The sequence below is a fragment of the Leopardus geoffroyi genome, chromosome A2 (assembly GCF_018350155.1).
Source record: "Leopardus geoffroyi isolate Oge1 chromosome A2, O.geoffroyi_Oge1_pat1.0, whole genome shotgun sequence".
Taxonomy (NCBI): domain Eukaryota; kingdom Metazoa; phylum Chordata; class Mammalia; order Carnivora; family Felidae; genus Leopardus; species Leopardus geoffroyi.
Window position 1 is genome coordinate 80,826,591 of NC_059331.1, and position 15,960 is coordinate 80,842,550.

The 15,960-nt window shown below is 39.0% G+C and overlaps 1 protein-coding gene across 4 annotated transcripts in view; it reads left to right on the top strand.

The window, feature by feature from the left end:
• Window positions 1-15,960, top strand: part of ORC5 (origin recognition complex subunit 5) — a 170,856-nt gene that overhangs the window by 40,581 nt on the left and 114,315 nt on the right. For all 4 annotated transcript variants that reach the window (XR_006716239.1, XM_045494537.1, XM_045494538.1 and 1 more), the window contains exon 12: window positions 4,935-5,045. Coding sequence is in view for 3 of the 4 variants with exons in the window: in XM_045494537.1 (XP_045350493.1) it covers window positions 4,935-5,045 (111 nt within the window). In the remaining variant the exon portion in view is untranslated. The remainder of the gene's footprint in view (window positions 1-4,934; window positions 5,046-15,960) is intronic.

Below are 15,960 nucleotides of genomic sequence, written 5' to 3' on the forward strand. Positions count from 1 at the left end.
GGTTACTTTGGGTCATAAAGGATTGATAGGAGAGAGTACTTACAGCTGGGGTGGTCAGGGAAGGATTTGTGGTAGGCCTTACATATGAATGGGTGCTCAAGAATGGTGAGGATTGGATGTGCAAAGATGGGAGAGGAGGCCATGCCACTTGAGGAAATGATTGGAGCGAAGAAGCAAAGATAAAAAATGTAGGGTATAAAAGAAATAATGAAATGTAATTGGCTGAAGTGTCCGGTGAATTTCAGACAAGTCATTTGAGGCCAGATTATGGAGGAATTTTGTCAGTCACCAGTTCCTTAAGCTTAAGGGAAGGAATCTTATCTCTTCATTTCTGTATCTCAGGACTTGGTGGTTATTTGCTGGGTGTTTACAAATGAAGAAAATTGAAGAATGAATACAAGACTGAGAGTTTTAAGCCTATTCTTTAGACTTAGAAAACCATTTAAAAATTTTGAGGTGGAAGATGTATGCGTGCTGGTCATCAGTGAGGACTGTGAAGAGCTAGCGCTCAGACCACCCCTGTGGAATGAGTGGATTTGTGCAAGTCCGTGAGAAGGACAGTCTTGACGGAGGGAACTGTATGAGCAGAGACCTCCTGAAAATGTCTCTAGTTGTAAAGGAATTCTAGTTCTAGCAGTAGTAGTAGTTGTTGTTGTTGTTGTTTTCCTCTTCCTGTTCCTCTTCCTCTTCCACCTCCTCCTCCTCCTCCATTTATTTCTTCTGAGAGAGGGTGAGCAAGTGAGCACGAGTGGGGGAGGGGCAGAGAGAGGGGGGAGAGAGAGAGAATCCCAAGCAGGCTCCATACCATCAGCACAGAGCCCAACATAGGGCCTGAACCCACGAACCATGAGATCATGACCTGAGCCGAAATCAAGAATCAGATGCTCAACTGACTGAGCCCCTTAGGCACCCCTGAACTCTAGTTCTTCTTACTGACTTGAATTTTATAATAGCCTCTTTTGTCTTTGGTTCATGTTGTTTTAAAATCTGAGCTTAACTGAAACTGTACAGTTTTTAGTTTATATTTTTGTTCCCTCTCCTCCTGAAATCTTGATTGAATGCTTATTTTATGCCGAGCACTCTGCTGGATGCTATGGATATTGCGGAGAGCAGAACAGCCATTGTCTGTGCCCTTCTGAAGCTCTCAATCTAATCAGGGCATCAAACCTTAAAAAGCAAACCACATGAATAATTATTGTAACAGTTGTTTTGAAAATATTACAGATCTTCAATTGTGTAATTCTTTTTCTCTGTGTATACTCAGTTGACACTGGTTTTTTAAGATTTTAGTTTTTAATTCAACTAATGCATATGCGTGATATCAGATTACTTGCCAGTTGGTTTACATAGAAAAGCAACGGTTTTTCCACTCTCCTCATCCATAGTCCCATTCCTCTTCTTTGAATTGTTTCTAGTTTTAATTTTTCTGGTATAGATATCCATAACCCTAAGTTTCTGTCTCTTCTTTATGTAACTTGACACCAAATTTGATGCCATTTAACGCCTCAAAAATTGATTTGAATTCCTTTTTTGATTTTTCTGTTCTTACAGGCCTTCCTTCTTGAGCTCTATAGTGAATTTATAGGCATTTCTCAGACTTTGTCTTCCCCTCTAGATAGGAAGCCACCTTGCATTTATAGCACACAAAACCAGTTCAGTGAGGAAGATAAATTATATGGCTTGCATGCCACTAGAATACTTTAATTTTAAATTGGATATATGTTTTCTAATCAGAAAATTTAAAAAGTGAAAATCAGAGAAGTAGGTTTTCATAATGCGATTCTTAGGCCGAATTGCCTCCCACGTGATTCTAACACTTCGGGAATTTAGGAACTAACCTCAAGTCATTTCTAAGTGTTAATGAGGACAGGGACACCAATTCCATTTAGATATCTCAGCATTTACCTTAATTTTTTTCTTTCTTTCCTTGAACATCATTTCATTTATTTATTCATTGTCCATTTTTATCTGTTCATTTATTTAATGATCCCAAGTGCTAGGGATAAAAAGGTAAATAAAACATTTCCTGTTTTCAGGGCAGTTATCTAGAAAAGAAAAAGAACACAGAAACAAGTATATCTATATCATGATGATTATATTAAAAGCTGTTGAGCATTTATAAGCCAAATACTGTGAAGCTCTGCGTTTGATCTTATTTTAGTTCTCAGAGTGACCTGTTGCATGTGGTTACTGTGATTGTCTTCATTTTCTAGGTGAGGAAACTGAGTAACTATTAAAGAAAAATTAATTCAATAACTGGCACAAAGTTATGTAGTTAAGTGGTAGAACTAGCATGCGCTTCCAGGACTTTCTGACTCCAAAGCCTACCATGTTAACCACTGTCATACAACTGACAAGTGATTAGTATCTAGATTTTTTTAAAGACTTACTATACAAACCCGTAAGAAAAAGGCAAAAATCCAATTGATAAGTGGGTAAATGATACAAAAAGGAACTTGAATGTCTAACAAACCTGACATGATTATCAGTCTCATTCACTAGTGAGAGAGATGAGACTTTAAACCACAGCTGATGTTTCATGTTCTCGGATTGGCAAAACTAAAAAAAAAACAAAACAAAAAAAGTGATGCTTTCAAATGTTGCTGGTAATGTAGAAGAATCTGAGCCTGCATATTCTGTAGGTTGGCGATAATTAAAGTTAATACGTGAATGTACTTTATATTTGTCAGGATAGACCAGGGTATGCTGTTGTACAAAAGCAAATCTCCAAACCCTCAGTTGACTTCACATAACAAAGGTTTAAATGTTGTTCATGACACAACTGAGTATGAGTTGGGTGGCCCTCTTTTATAGTGACGCCAAGTGAAACATGGAGATTTCCAAAGTTGCCACTGAAGGGTAAGAAGATTAAAGGATTAAAAGAAGATTAAAGGTTTGAAAGGCCAGATTTGGAACTAGGTTACATCACAGTCACATGTATTCATCCAACTGCAGGAGATACTGAGAAATGTAGTCTTCCCATGTGCCCAAGAACAAAGTGTGGGTGAGCACACAGCATTGTCTGTGCCCTTTCCTTTAACTTAGCAATCCCATTTAGAGAAACTCACACATGTACACAAGGGGAAATGTACAGGATTGTCCATCACAGTATCATTTGTGATGAATGATAGTGATGAATTTTTAGAAGTAGATACTGATGGCATTCTGTAGGGCAGTTTGTAAATGGGATTAAAGTAGGGCGCCTGGGTGGCTCAGTTGGTTGAGCATCTGACTTTGGCTCAGGTCATGATCTCCCAGTTCATGAGTTCGAGCCCTGCGTTGGGCTCTGCTAATAGCTCAGAGCCTAGAGCCTGCTTCATATTCTGTGTCTCCCTCTCTCTTGGCCCCTTGACTGCTCGTGCTCTCTCTCTCTCTTTCTCAAAAATAAATAAACATTAAAACAATTTTTTTATGGGATTAGAAATGCATGTATCAATATGGATAAATCTCAAAAACATGTTGAAGGAAAAAAGCAACTTGGCAGAGTGATAGTCCAAAATAGTATCATTTATATGAGATTAGATGTTGCAGATAATGCTATATATTATTATTTATGAATACATATGCAGTACTGGCATAAAACCTGTAATGAAAGTGGTAAAAACAAATTCTGGATAGTGGCTCCTCCTAGGGAGAAAATGAGATGTGAGAGGGGTCTAAGGGAGCTTCAATTTATCTATAATGTGATCTGATGTTTTATTTCTTTGCACATACTGCATAACGTTAGGGTTTGATAAAATTGGGTACTGGGTACATTGTTATTTGTTATATCAGCCTCTGTATTTTTTTTAAGGGTTTGAAGTGTTTGATGAGAAAGGATATAAAGTTTAAGACCTTGAAAATGATTTCTGAACTATTTTTTAGATATAAATAGCTGAGGTAAACGTTTTGTAATTCTGTGTAGGCATTTTTCTTTAGACATTCTTATTTATTCTTCTTTAAAGAAATAGTTATTCTCTTGCATGTAAGTGAAGATTTCCATTTATTTGCCATTGCTTAATATAGAGTACTTAAATTCTAACAGTGCTACTAAAATTATCTTACCGACTGGACCTTGAGTACTTCGGTTGTCTTTTTTTTTCATGTTTATTTGAGAGAGAGAGAGGGAGGAAGGGAGGGAAAGAGAGAGGGAGAGAGAGAGAGAATATGAGCGGGGGAGGGGCAGAGAGAGAGAGGGAGACACAGAATCCGAAGTAGGCTCCAGGCTCTGAGCTTTTAGCACAGAACCCTATGTGGAGCTTGAACTTGTGAACCAGGAGATCATGACCTTGAGCCAAAGTCAGACTCTCAACCAACTGAGCCACCCAGGTGCCCTGAGGACTTCAGTTTTCTAATAACAAGTAATTGTATCATGTGACTTTTGTACACAAGTATGAACGTTTTATAATTTTTCAGTTTTTAAATTTTGTGTTTCAGGCTGACAGCGTATTCACAAATTACAAAATATTTTATAAGTTTTCTAAGTTAGTATTTACTATAACTGATCTTTTTAGAATTACTAATGTGGAACAAATGTATTTTCCTGGTGATGGAACACAGAGGAGTGAATAGTGAGCAGTAAGGAGTAAGTTCTATCTAGGAGTTAGGACCTAGACCCTGGTTTTGGATATGCACTGTTTTGACAAATGACTTGGCTAACTCACTGAACATCTAATTACAGCAGCAAAGTAGGTGTGATATTCAGGATGTTCAGGACTGAGATGGATGAGTTGTCAGTTGTTTTCTTTAATATCTGTTTATGCTAAGTCAGAAAAACTTGAAGGAAATGTTGAAAGAGAATTCATGATCGTATCAGCTAAGGTTTTAAGGTAGAGACTGGAAGTTAGAATTGTTAGGGTCTTTGGGGAACAATATACATGTTTTGTTACAAGAAATTTGTAGTACAGAAAGTGTACTGCTGTAAAAATAAAATCCGTGTTCTTTTGTTGTTACAGACAAGCAATCATCTTCTCGGTCCAAAACCATTTCCACTTGACAGGTTATTAGCAATATTGTATAGTATCGTGGATAGCAGGGTTGCTCCAACAGCAAACATCTTTTCCCAGGTAAGCTTACTGATAGGTTATTATCTGTCATCTTTATTTTTATGGGATTCTTCTGGTAGTATAGTTGGTATAGTTCCAAGCGTTCAGATTTTTAGTCAGGGTATGTTACCGTTTTAACTGTGGAATGAACTTTGTTCTTGGTAGTACTTGAAAATTCCAAATACAGCATCTTTGAGGGTATCCCTGAATTTGCTTCTGTTTATAGGTATAACTTGATGACAAAAACAACTTGATTTTTGGATGTTTTCTTTTTTCAATAAAGGAATTATTTTAGTGTTTATTTTTTAGTAAATAGCGAGCGGGGGAGGGGCAGAGAGATTGGGAAAAAAGAATCTCAAGCAGGCTCTGTGCTAACAGCCCTGATGTGGGGCTCAAACTCACGAACCGGGAGACCATAACCTGAGCCGAAATCAAGAATTGGATGCTTAACTGACTGAGCCACCCAGACTCCCCTCAGTAAAGGAATTTTTAAATTAAATGATTATAATTATCTTGCTGATTAAATAAATAAGTGGCTTCATGATTAAATTGAAGAATTATGTAGAAATATAATCTAATGAAGACAAAATGTTTAAAAACTTATTTGTAAGAAAGTAATCTATGATATCCTTATTCCTCATATATGTATCTTATAAATTGACAGAATGATTTAAAAAAAAATGTTTATTTTGAGAGAGAACGAGTGCGAGCATGAGCAAGGGTGGGCAGAGAGAGGAGAGAGAGAATCCCAGGAGGCTTGGTGTTTCAGCACAGATCATGGTGTGGGGGCTCGATCTCATGAACCATGAGATTGTGACCTGAGCTGAGCCACCCAGGTGCTCCCACAGTATGATTTAAAAAAAAATAATTCGGGGCGCTTGGGTGGCTCAGTCGGTTGAGCGGCCGACTTCAGCTCAGGTCATGATCTCGCAGTCTGTGAGTTCGAGTCCCGCGTCAGGCTCTGTGCTGGCAGCTCAGAGCCTGGAGCCTGTTTCAGATTCTGTGTCTCCCTCTCTCCGATCCTCTCCCATTCATGCTCTGTCTCTCTCTGTCTCAAAAATAAATAAACGTTAAAAAAAAAAAAAAATTAAAAAAAAACAAAAACAAAAACTTTCCAGAATGGTTAAGTTCTCAGAATTTTCACTAGATGGCAGCAGTAGCATAAAAGTATGAAATATGACTTTTTTTTTTTAAACAAAACAGTCATTAAGGTTTTTATTTTAGTTGACATTTAAAGAAAAACCTATTAAAAATATGGTCACAATAGATTTCTTAATTGGCACATAAAAACAATTCTCACCACATGGTATGAATGACTAGAAGATAAATGAATGATGTGACTAATATTAATGAAAAGCACTCACCTCAGATTTTGCAATGAGCATTTTGTTTTATGTGTATTTAGGTTGAAAAATATGTAACATAATAACATTTATGTTACAGATGGTGGTAACTTTTAAGTTTTCATTTATTTTTTTTTTATTATTATTTTTATTTTTTATTTTCTTTCTTTTTTATTTATTTTTTATTTTTTTATTTTATTTTTTTTTTTTATAATACATGAAATTTATTGTCAAATTGGTTTCCATAAAACACCCAGTGCTCATCCCAAAAGGTGCCCTCCTCAATACCCATCACCCACCCTCTCCTCCCTCCCACCCCCCATCAACCCTCAGTTTGTTCTCAGTTTTTAACAGTCTCTTATGCTTTGGCTCTCTCCCACTCTAACCTCTTTTTTTTTTTTTTTTTTTTTTTTTTTTCTTTTTTCCTCCCCCTCCCCCATGGGTTCCTGTTACGTTTCTCAGGATCCACATAAGAGTGAAACCATATGGTATCTGTCTTTCTCTGTATGGCTTATTTCACTTAGCATCACACTCTCCAGTTCCATCCACGTTGCTACAAAAGGCCATATTTCATTTTTTCTCATTGCCACGTAGTATTCCATTGTGTATATAAACCACAATTTCTTTATCCATTCATCCGTTGATGGACATTTAGGCTCTTTCCATAATTTGGCTATTGTTGAGAGTGCTGCTATGAACATTGGGGTACAAGTGCCCCTATGCATCAGTACTCCTGTATCCCTTGGATAAATTCCTAGCAGTGCTATTGCTGGGTCATAGGGTAGGTCTATTTTTAATTTTCTGAGGAACCTCCACACTGCTTTCCAGAGCGGCTGCACCAATTTGCATTCCCACCAACAGTGCAAGAGGGTTCCCATTTCTCCACATCCTCGCCAGCATCTATAGTCTCCTGATTTGTTCATTTTGGCCATTCTGACTGGCGTGAGGTGATACCTGAGTGTGGTTTTGATTTGTATTTCCCTGATAAGGAGCGACATTGAGCATCTTTTCATGTGCCTGTTGGCCATCCGGATGTCTTCTTTAGAGAAGTGTCTATTCATGTTTTCTGCCCATTTCTTCACTGGGTTATTTGTTTTTCGGGTGTGGAGTTTGGTGAGCTCTTTATAGATTCTGGATACTAGCCCTTTGTCCGATATGTCATTTGCAAATATCTTTTCCCATTCCGTTGGTTGCCTTTTAGTTTTGTTGGTTGTTTCCTTTGCTGTGCAGAAGCTTTTTATCTTCATAAGGTCCCAGTAATTCACTTTTGCTTTTAATTCCCTTGCCTTTGGGGATGTGTCGAGTAAGAGATTGCTACGGCTGAGGTCAGAGAGGTCTTTTCCTGCTTTCTCCTCTAAGGTTTTGATGGTTTCCTGTCTCACATTCAGGTCCTTTATCCATTTTGAGTTTATTTTTGTGAATGGTGTGAGAAAGTGGTCTAGTTTCAACCTTCTGCATGTTGCTGTCCAGTTCTCCCAGCACCATTTGTTAAAGAGGCTGTCTTTTTTCCATTGGATGTTCTTTCCTGCTTTGTCAAAGATGAGTTGACCATACATTTGTGGGTCTAGTTCTGGGCTTTCTATTCTATTCCATTGGTCTATGTGTCTGTTTTTGTGCCAATACCATGCTGTCTTGATGATGACAGCTTTGTAGTAGAGGCTAAAGTCTGGGATTGTGATGCCTCCTGCTTTGGTCTTCTTCTTCAAAATTCCTTTGGCTATTCGGGGCCTTTTGTGGTTCCATATGAATTTTAGGATTGCTTGTTCTAGTTTCGAGAAGAATGCTGGTGCAGTTTTGATTGGGATTGCATTGAATGTGTAGATAGCTTTGGGTAGTATTGACATTTTGACAATATTTATTTTTCCAATCCATGAGCAGGGAATGTCTTTCCATTTCTTTAAATCTTCTTCAATTTCCTTCGTAAGCTTTCTATAGTTTTCAGCATACAGATCCTTTACATCTTTGGTTAGATTTATTCCTAGGTATTTTATGCTTCTTGGTGCAATTGTGAATGGGATCAGTTTCTTTATTTGTCTTTCTGTTGCTTCACTGTTAGTGTATAAGAATGCAACTGATTTCTGTACATTGATTTTGTATCCTGCGACTTTGCTGAATTCATGTATCAATTCTAGCAGACTTTTGGTGGAGTCTATTGGATTTTCCATGTATAATATCATGTCATCTGCAAAAAGCGAAAGCTTGACTTCATCTTTGCCAATTTTGATGCCTTTGATTTCCTTTTGTTGTCTGATTGCTGATGCTAGAACTTCCAGCACTATGTTAAACAACAGCGGTGAGAGTGGGCATCCCTGTCGTGTTCCTGATCTCAGGGAAAAAGCTCTCAGTTTTTCCCCGTTGAGGATGATGTTAGCTGTGGGCTTTTCATAAATGGCTTTTATGATCTTTAAGTATGTTCCTTCTATCCCGACTTTCTCAAGGGTTTTTATTAAGAAAGGGTGCTGGATTTTGTCAAAGGCCTTTTCTGCATCGATTGACAGGATCATATGGTTCTTCTCTTTTTTTTTTGTTAATGTGATGTATCACGTTGATTGATTTGCGAATGTTGAACCAGCCCTGCATCCCAGGAATGAATCCCACTTGATCATGGTGGATAATTCTTTTTATATGCCGTTGAATTCGATTTGCTAGTATCTTATTGAGAATTTTTGCATCCATATTCATCAGGGATATTGGCCGGTAGTTCTCTTTTTTTACTGGGTCTCTGTCTGGTTTAGGAATCAAAGTAATACTGGCTTCATAGAATGAGTCTGGAAGTTTTCCTTCCCTTTCTATTTCTTGGAATAGCTTGAGAAGGATAGGTATTATCTCTGCTTTAAACGTCTGGTAGAACTCCCCTGGGAAGCCATCTGGTCCTGGACTCTTATTTGTTGGGAGATTTTTGATGACTGATTCAATTTCTTCGCTGGTTATGGGTCTGTTCAAGCTTTCTATTTCCTCCTGATTGAGTTTTGGAAGAGTGTGGGTGTTCAGGAATTTGTCCATTTCTTCCAGGTTGTCCAATTTGTTGGCATATAATTTTTCATAGTATTCCCTGATAATTGTTTGTATCTCTGATGGATTGGTTGTAATAATTCCATTTTCATTCATGATTTTATCTATTTGGGTCATCTCCCTTTTCTTTTTGAGAAGCCTGGCTAGAGGTTTGTCAATTTTGTTTATTTTTTCAAAAAACCAACTCTTGGTTTCATTGATCTGCTCTACAGTTTTTTTAGACTCTATATTGTTTATTTCTGCTCTGATCTTTATTATTTCTCTTCTTCTGCTGGGTTTAGGCTGCCTTTGCTGTTCTGCTTCTATTTCCTTTAGGTGTGCTGTTAGATTTTGTATTTGGGATTTTTCTTGTTTCTTGAGATAGGCCTGGATTGCAATGTATTTTCCTCTCAGGACTGCCTTCGCTGCGTCCCAAAGCGTTTGGATTGTTGTATTTTCATTTTCGTTTGTTTCCATATATTTTTTAATTTCTTCTCTAATTGCCTGGTTGACCCACTCATTCGTTAGTAGGGTGTTCTTTAACCTCCATGCTTTTGGAGGTTTTCCAGACTTTTTTCTGTGGTTGATTTCAAGCTTCATAGCATTGTGGTCTGAAAGTATGCATGGTATAATTTCAATTCTGGTAAACTTATGAAGGGCTGTTTTGCGACCCAGTATATGATCTATCTTGGAGAATGTTCCATGTGCACTCGAGAAGAAAGTATATTCTGTTGCTTTGGGATGCAGAGTTCTAAATATATCTGTCAAGTCCATCTGATCCAATGTCTCATTCAGATCCCTTGTTTCTTTATTGATCGTGTGTCTAGATGATCTATCCATTTCTGTAAGTGGGGTGTTAAAGTCCCCTGCAATTACCACATTCTTATCAATAAGGTTGCTTATGTTTATGAGTAGTTGTTTTATATATTTGGGGGCTCCGGTATTCGGCGCATAGACATTTATAATTGTCAGCTCTTCCTGATGGATAGACCCTGTAACTATTATATAATGTCCTTTTTCATCTCTTGTTACAGCCTTTAATTTAAAGTCTAGTTTGTCTGATATAAGTATGGCTACTCCAGCTTTCTTTTGGCTTCCAGTAGCATGGTAAATAGTTCTCCATCCCCTCACTCTCAATCTAAAGGTGTCCTCAGGTCTAAAATGAGTCTCTTGTAGACAGCAAATAGATGGGTCTTGTTTTTTTATCCATTCTGATACCCTGTGTCTTTTGGTTGGCGCATTTAATCCATTTACATTCAGTGTTATTATAGAAAGATACGGGTTTAGAGTCATTGTGATGTCTGTATGTTTTATGCTTGTAGTGATGTCTCTGGTATTTTGTCTCACAGGGTCCCCCTTAGGATCTCTTGTAGGGCTGGTTTAGTGGTGACAAATTCCTCCAGTTTTTGTTTGTTTGGGAAGACCTTTATCTCTCCTTCTATTCTAAATGACAGACTTGCTGGATAAAGGATTCTCGGCTGCATATGTTTTCTGTCTAGCACACTGAAAATCTCGTGCCAATTCTTTCTGGCCTGCCAAGTTTCAAAAGAGAGATCAGTCACGAGTCTTATAGGTCTCCCTTTATATGTGAGGGCACGTATACCCCTTGCTGCTTTCAGAATTTTCTCTTTATCCTTGTATTTTGCCAGTTTCACTATGATATGTCATGCAGAAGATCGATTCAAGTTCCGTCTGAAGGGAGTTCTCTGTGCCTCTTGGATTTCAATGCCTTTTTCCTTCCCTAGTTCAGGGAAGTTCTCAGCTATTATTTCTTCAAGTACCCCTTCAGCACCTTTCCCTCTCGCTTCCTCCTCTGGGATACCAATTATGCGTATATTATTTCTTTTTAGTGTATCACTTAGTTCTCTAATTTTCCCCTCATACTCCTGGATTTTTTTATCTCTCTTTCTCTCAGCTTCCTCTTTTTCCATAACTTTATCTTCTAGTTCACCTATTCTCTCCTCTGCCTCTTCAATCCGAGCTGTGGTGGTTTCCATTTTGTTTTGCATTTCATTTAAAGCGTTTTTCAGCTCCTCGTGACTGTTCCTTAGTCCCTTGATCTCTGTAGCAAGGGATTCTCTGCTGTCCTGTATACTGTTTTCAAGCCCGGCGATTAATTTTATGACTATTATTCTAAATTCACTTTCTGTTATATTATTTAAATCCTTTTTGATCAGCTCATTAGCTGTTGTTATTTCCTGGAGATTCTTCTGAGGGGAATTCTTCCGCTTGGTCATTTTGGATAGTCCCTGGCGTGGTGAGGACCTGCAGGGCACTTCCCCTGTGCTGTGGTGTATAACTGGAGTTGGTGGGCGGGGCCGCAGTCCGACCTGATGTCTGCCCCCAGCCCACCGCTGGGGCCACAGTCAAACTGGTGTGTGCCTTCTCTTCCCCTCTCCTAGGGGCGGGATTCACTGTGGGGTGGCGTGGCCCGTCTGGGCTACTTGCACACTGCCAGGCTTGTGATGCTGGGGATCTGGCGTATTAGCTGGGGTGGGTAGGCAAGGTGCACAGGAGCAGGAGGGGCAGGCTTAGCTCGCTTCTCCTTAGGTGATCCACTTCAGGAGGGGCCCTGTGGCAGCGGGAGGGAGTCAGATCCGCTGCCGCCGGAGGTTTGGCTCCGCAGAAGCACAGAGTTGGGTGTTTGCGCGGAGCGAGCAAGTTCCCTGGCAGGAACTGGTTCTCTTTGGGATTTTGGCTGAGGGATGGGCGGGGGAGATGGCGCTGGCGAGCGCCTTTGTTCCCCACCAAACTGAGCTCTGTCGTCCGGGGGGCTCAGCAGCTCTCCCTCCCTTTGTCCTCCAGCCTTCCCGCTTTCCGAGCAGAGCTGTTAACTTATGACCTCCCAGACGCTAAGTCGCGCTTGCTGTCGGAACACAGTCTGTCAGGCCCCTCTGCTTTTGCAAGCCAGACTCTGGAGCTCTGCTTGGCCGGCGAGCCGCCCCTCCGCCCCGGCTCCCTCCCGCCAGTCCGTGGAGCATGCACCGCCTCGCCGCCCTTCCTACCCTCTTCCGTGGGCCTCTCGTCTGCGCTTGGCTCCGGCGACTCCGTTCTGCTAATCCTCTGGCGGTTTTCTGGGTTATTTAGGCAGGTGTAGGTGGAATCTAATTGATCAGCAGGACGCGCGGTGAGCCCAGCGTCCTCCTACGCCGCCATCTTCCTCTAACTCTTAAGTTTTCATTTAAAGAAGACTTTGAGAACCAAAAACAGATATGTTCTCGACATTCTGCACCCTGAAGTTAGATAATTTTTGTATGTCAGAATTTATAGAAAATTCTTATCTACATTTATTGTGTCCTTGAAGAAAGGTATTCTAGTTGGTTATTAGGCTATGTAAATAATAGCTTAGATTGGTAGCCTTAATGCTGTTAATTTTAAAAATCTAATTCAGCTTTAATCTGTATTACAGGGATTTTTTTTCATATATATTTTTAAAAAACTTTGCCTGAAATTACTTAAAAAAAATTTTTTTAATACTTATTTATTCTTTTTTTTTTTTTTTTTTTTTTTTTAATTTTTTTTTTCAACGTTTATTTATTTTTGGGACAGAGAGAGACAGAGCATGAACGGGGGAGGGGCAGAGAGAGAGGGAGACACAGAATCGGAAACAGGCTCCAGGCTCTGAGCCATCAGCCCAGAGCCTGACGCGGGGCTCGAACTCCCGGACCGTGAGATCGTGACCTGGCTGAAGTCGGACGCTTAACCGACTGCGCCACCCAGGCGCCCCAATACTTATTTATTCTTGAGAGAGACAGAGCACAAGCAGTGGAGAAGGAGACAGGGAGACACAGAATTTGAAGCAGGCCCAAGGCTCTGAGCTGTCAGCACAGAGCCTGATGTGGGGCTCGAACTCACGAAACATGAGATCATGACCTGAGCCGAAGTCGGACACCTAACCGACTGAGCCACCCAGGCACCCCTGAAATTACTTTTTAATCAGACTTTGCATTTTGTTAATAGCTTTCTACATACACTACATGACATTTTTGTTTTGTTTCTGCTCTTGCAGTAACTGTGAAACAGAAAACAGGTATTATGAACTTTATTATAAGGAATTGAGCCTTAGAGAGGTTAAATGATATTCTCAATATGACACAGTGAGTAAATCTTTGAGAACCAAAGCCTAGAGAAGTGAGGCAGACAGTTCTAAACAGAAAAGGAAGGCATTTGCATCACATGTGATTGTACTTCACAGATGCCCCAAAACTACCTTGTTGGGGAATGGAAAGAACGATAATAAGTGGGTTTTTTTTTCCCTTCAGAGAGCTTGTAATTTATTCTAGGAGGGAAAAAGCATGTACATAACAATAATGCTATAAGGCTGTTAAATGGATGCTAGATGGTGCTGCTGAGAATTTTAGAGCAAAGAGATCACTTTTGGATAGGGCAGGATGAGAGAAAGATCGCTTCACAGAAAAGGCACAAAATGGAGCTGGGCTGTGCGCGATGAGTAGGGTTGTTTTTTCTGTAAGGATTTCTAGTTTACATAAGTGATACATGTGTATTGTACAAAAATGAGAAAATGGATAAATAAAAAGTAAGAGAGAAAGCGGACATCTTACTTCCAGTGAGTAGCATTCAGTTAGACTAGAGATTTAAGGTGGGGGATGATAGGAGCAAAGGTGTGGGACTAAGAAAAAGCAAGACACGTTTATGAAGTGTGGCATCGGTTTCATTGAAAGTGGATAGTGCTGCATAGTAGCAGTGGTAGTAGTCACTGCAGTCGGGAGCCAGTAGTCTAGTTCTGCCACCACCGCACATCGTGCCTTGCTGTTGCTGCCTTATGTATCGTACCTTACGTTGGTAGAGCAGTCTTGCGCATGCTAAGTTAATTGTTATAAAGGAGAAGGAACTGAAGCTCAGAATGCCTAAAAGATCTGCCCAAGATCACACAGCAAGTCACTGGCAGCATCCAGATTTAGATGAAGCTTGTCCCCAGAAGTATGTCTAGGTTTATAGGGATAGACAGTCCAAAGCACCAGGAGGTTGCTGATGTAGAGATTTACTACTCTGAAGCTTTGATCGTAGATGATCAGTGTCACCAGTTTTTATGCTTTCAACAGTGTCTAATGTAATTAAGGCCTAAATGTATCTTTCTGTTTTTAAGGAAGTTAATTTATCTTCAACCTTAAACACCTAAACAAATTCTTGTTCTTTATTTTTTCTCACTAGCAGTAATCAAACTGGTAATTTTGTATGTTTAAAACATGGTTTTAAATGAATATGTGTTCATTTGATGACAGCTCATTTAGGACTTGATCTCAGTGATTCCCATTTGGGGTACAAAGGGTGAGGGAACACAGATGGATAGATGTAACTAACCCTATTTGCTTGGTCAATGAAGTAGCCAAGAAAGTCAAGTAACATACAAACCCTGTTTAAGACACAAAATGTGGCTGAAATCACATTCAGAAAAAGGGTATTTCTCCCACATGCTTATTTTTTTCCTTCCCATGGATTCCCAGATCCTTTTGTATTTTCTCCTTTTCATTCATCAACTATGCTCTTGCCCATAGGAATCACAGTTTACCTATGCACGTTTAATTTTCTAAATGAAAAAAGTAGGACATTTGTATTGGCATTGCTTACTTGATATGGACACTAGATGGCAATATTGCTGCATTTTAGCTTTAAGATGCACTAGGAAAACTGCTTTGACTCCTTTATATAGTCTTTCATGTTTAGAGAAAGCGGTTAATTTCAAAAATTGGTTTATTTGAACAAAAATACAATTGCCTGAAGATGGATAATGAAATATGTGTGTGTGTGTGTGTGTGTGTGTGTGTGTGCACATATGTGTACACGTTCATGAAAATGTAAAGATTGGTAAAGAATTGTGTTGCATAAGTATTTTCCACTTAGAAGAAAGTTATTTTCTTTTGGCTGTAATGTGTCTATATGAGATGATAATGTATTATTTTTCTACTCCCTTATTCTGTATCCTTTAAGGATTTATTTTATAGTAATGTGCTGTTACGTGTTACATAATTATTTAATAACTTTTTACATGTGATAAATTGATCAAGGGGCACCTGAGTGGCTCAGTTGGTCTAAGTTCGGCTCAGGTCATGATCTCACAGTTGGTGAGTTTGAGCCCCACATCAGGCTCTGTGCTGTCAGCACAGATCCTGCCTTGGATTCTTTGTTTCCCTCTCTCTGCCCCTCCCATTCTTGTTCTCTCTGTCTCTCTGTCAAAAAAATAAATACAAATTAATTTAAAAAAAGAAGGAGAGGCTTGATTCTACTCCTGTTAAAAAAAAATCAAATGTGGCATATATGTTCATAATTTCTTGACATGAAATTTTATTTCCATTGCAAGATTTCAAGTCCAGTTAAATCTAATCTGTAAAAAAGCTATAAAAACAGTAGGTTAAGGAATCTTTAAAGTTGTTAAAATTCCAGTTAAGAATGATAATCAAATTCATAATGGGATTAGTAATAATAGTATTGTAATTGTTATTCTTCTGAATATGTTCTTTATCAAATTTTAGACAAAATTCTATTCATTAATCTTTTAGTCTCATAACTAGGTAAAAGAATATTACCACATTCAACATTTTACAATAGATTAATGCTCAGATTGATCAAATCGAAACATGGTT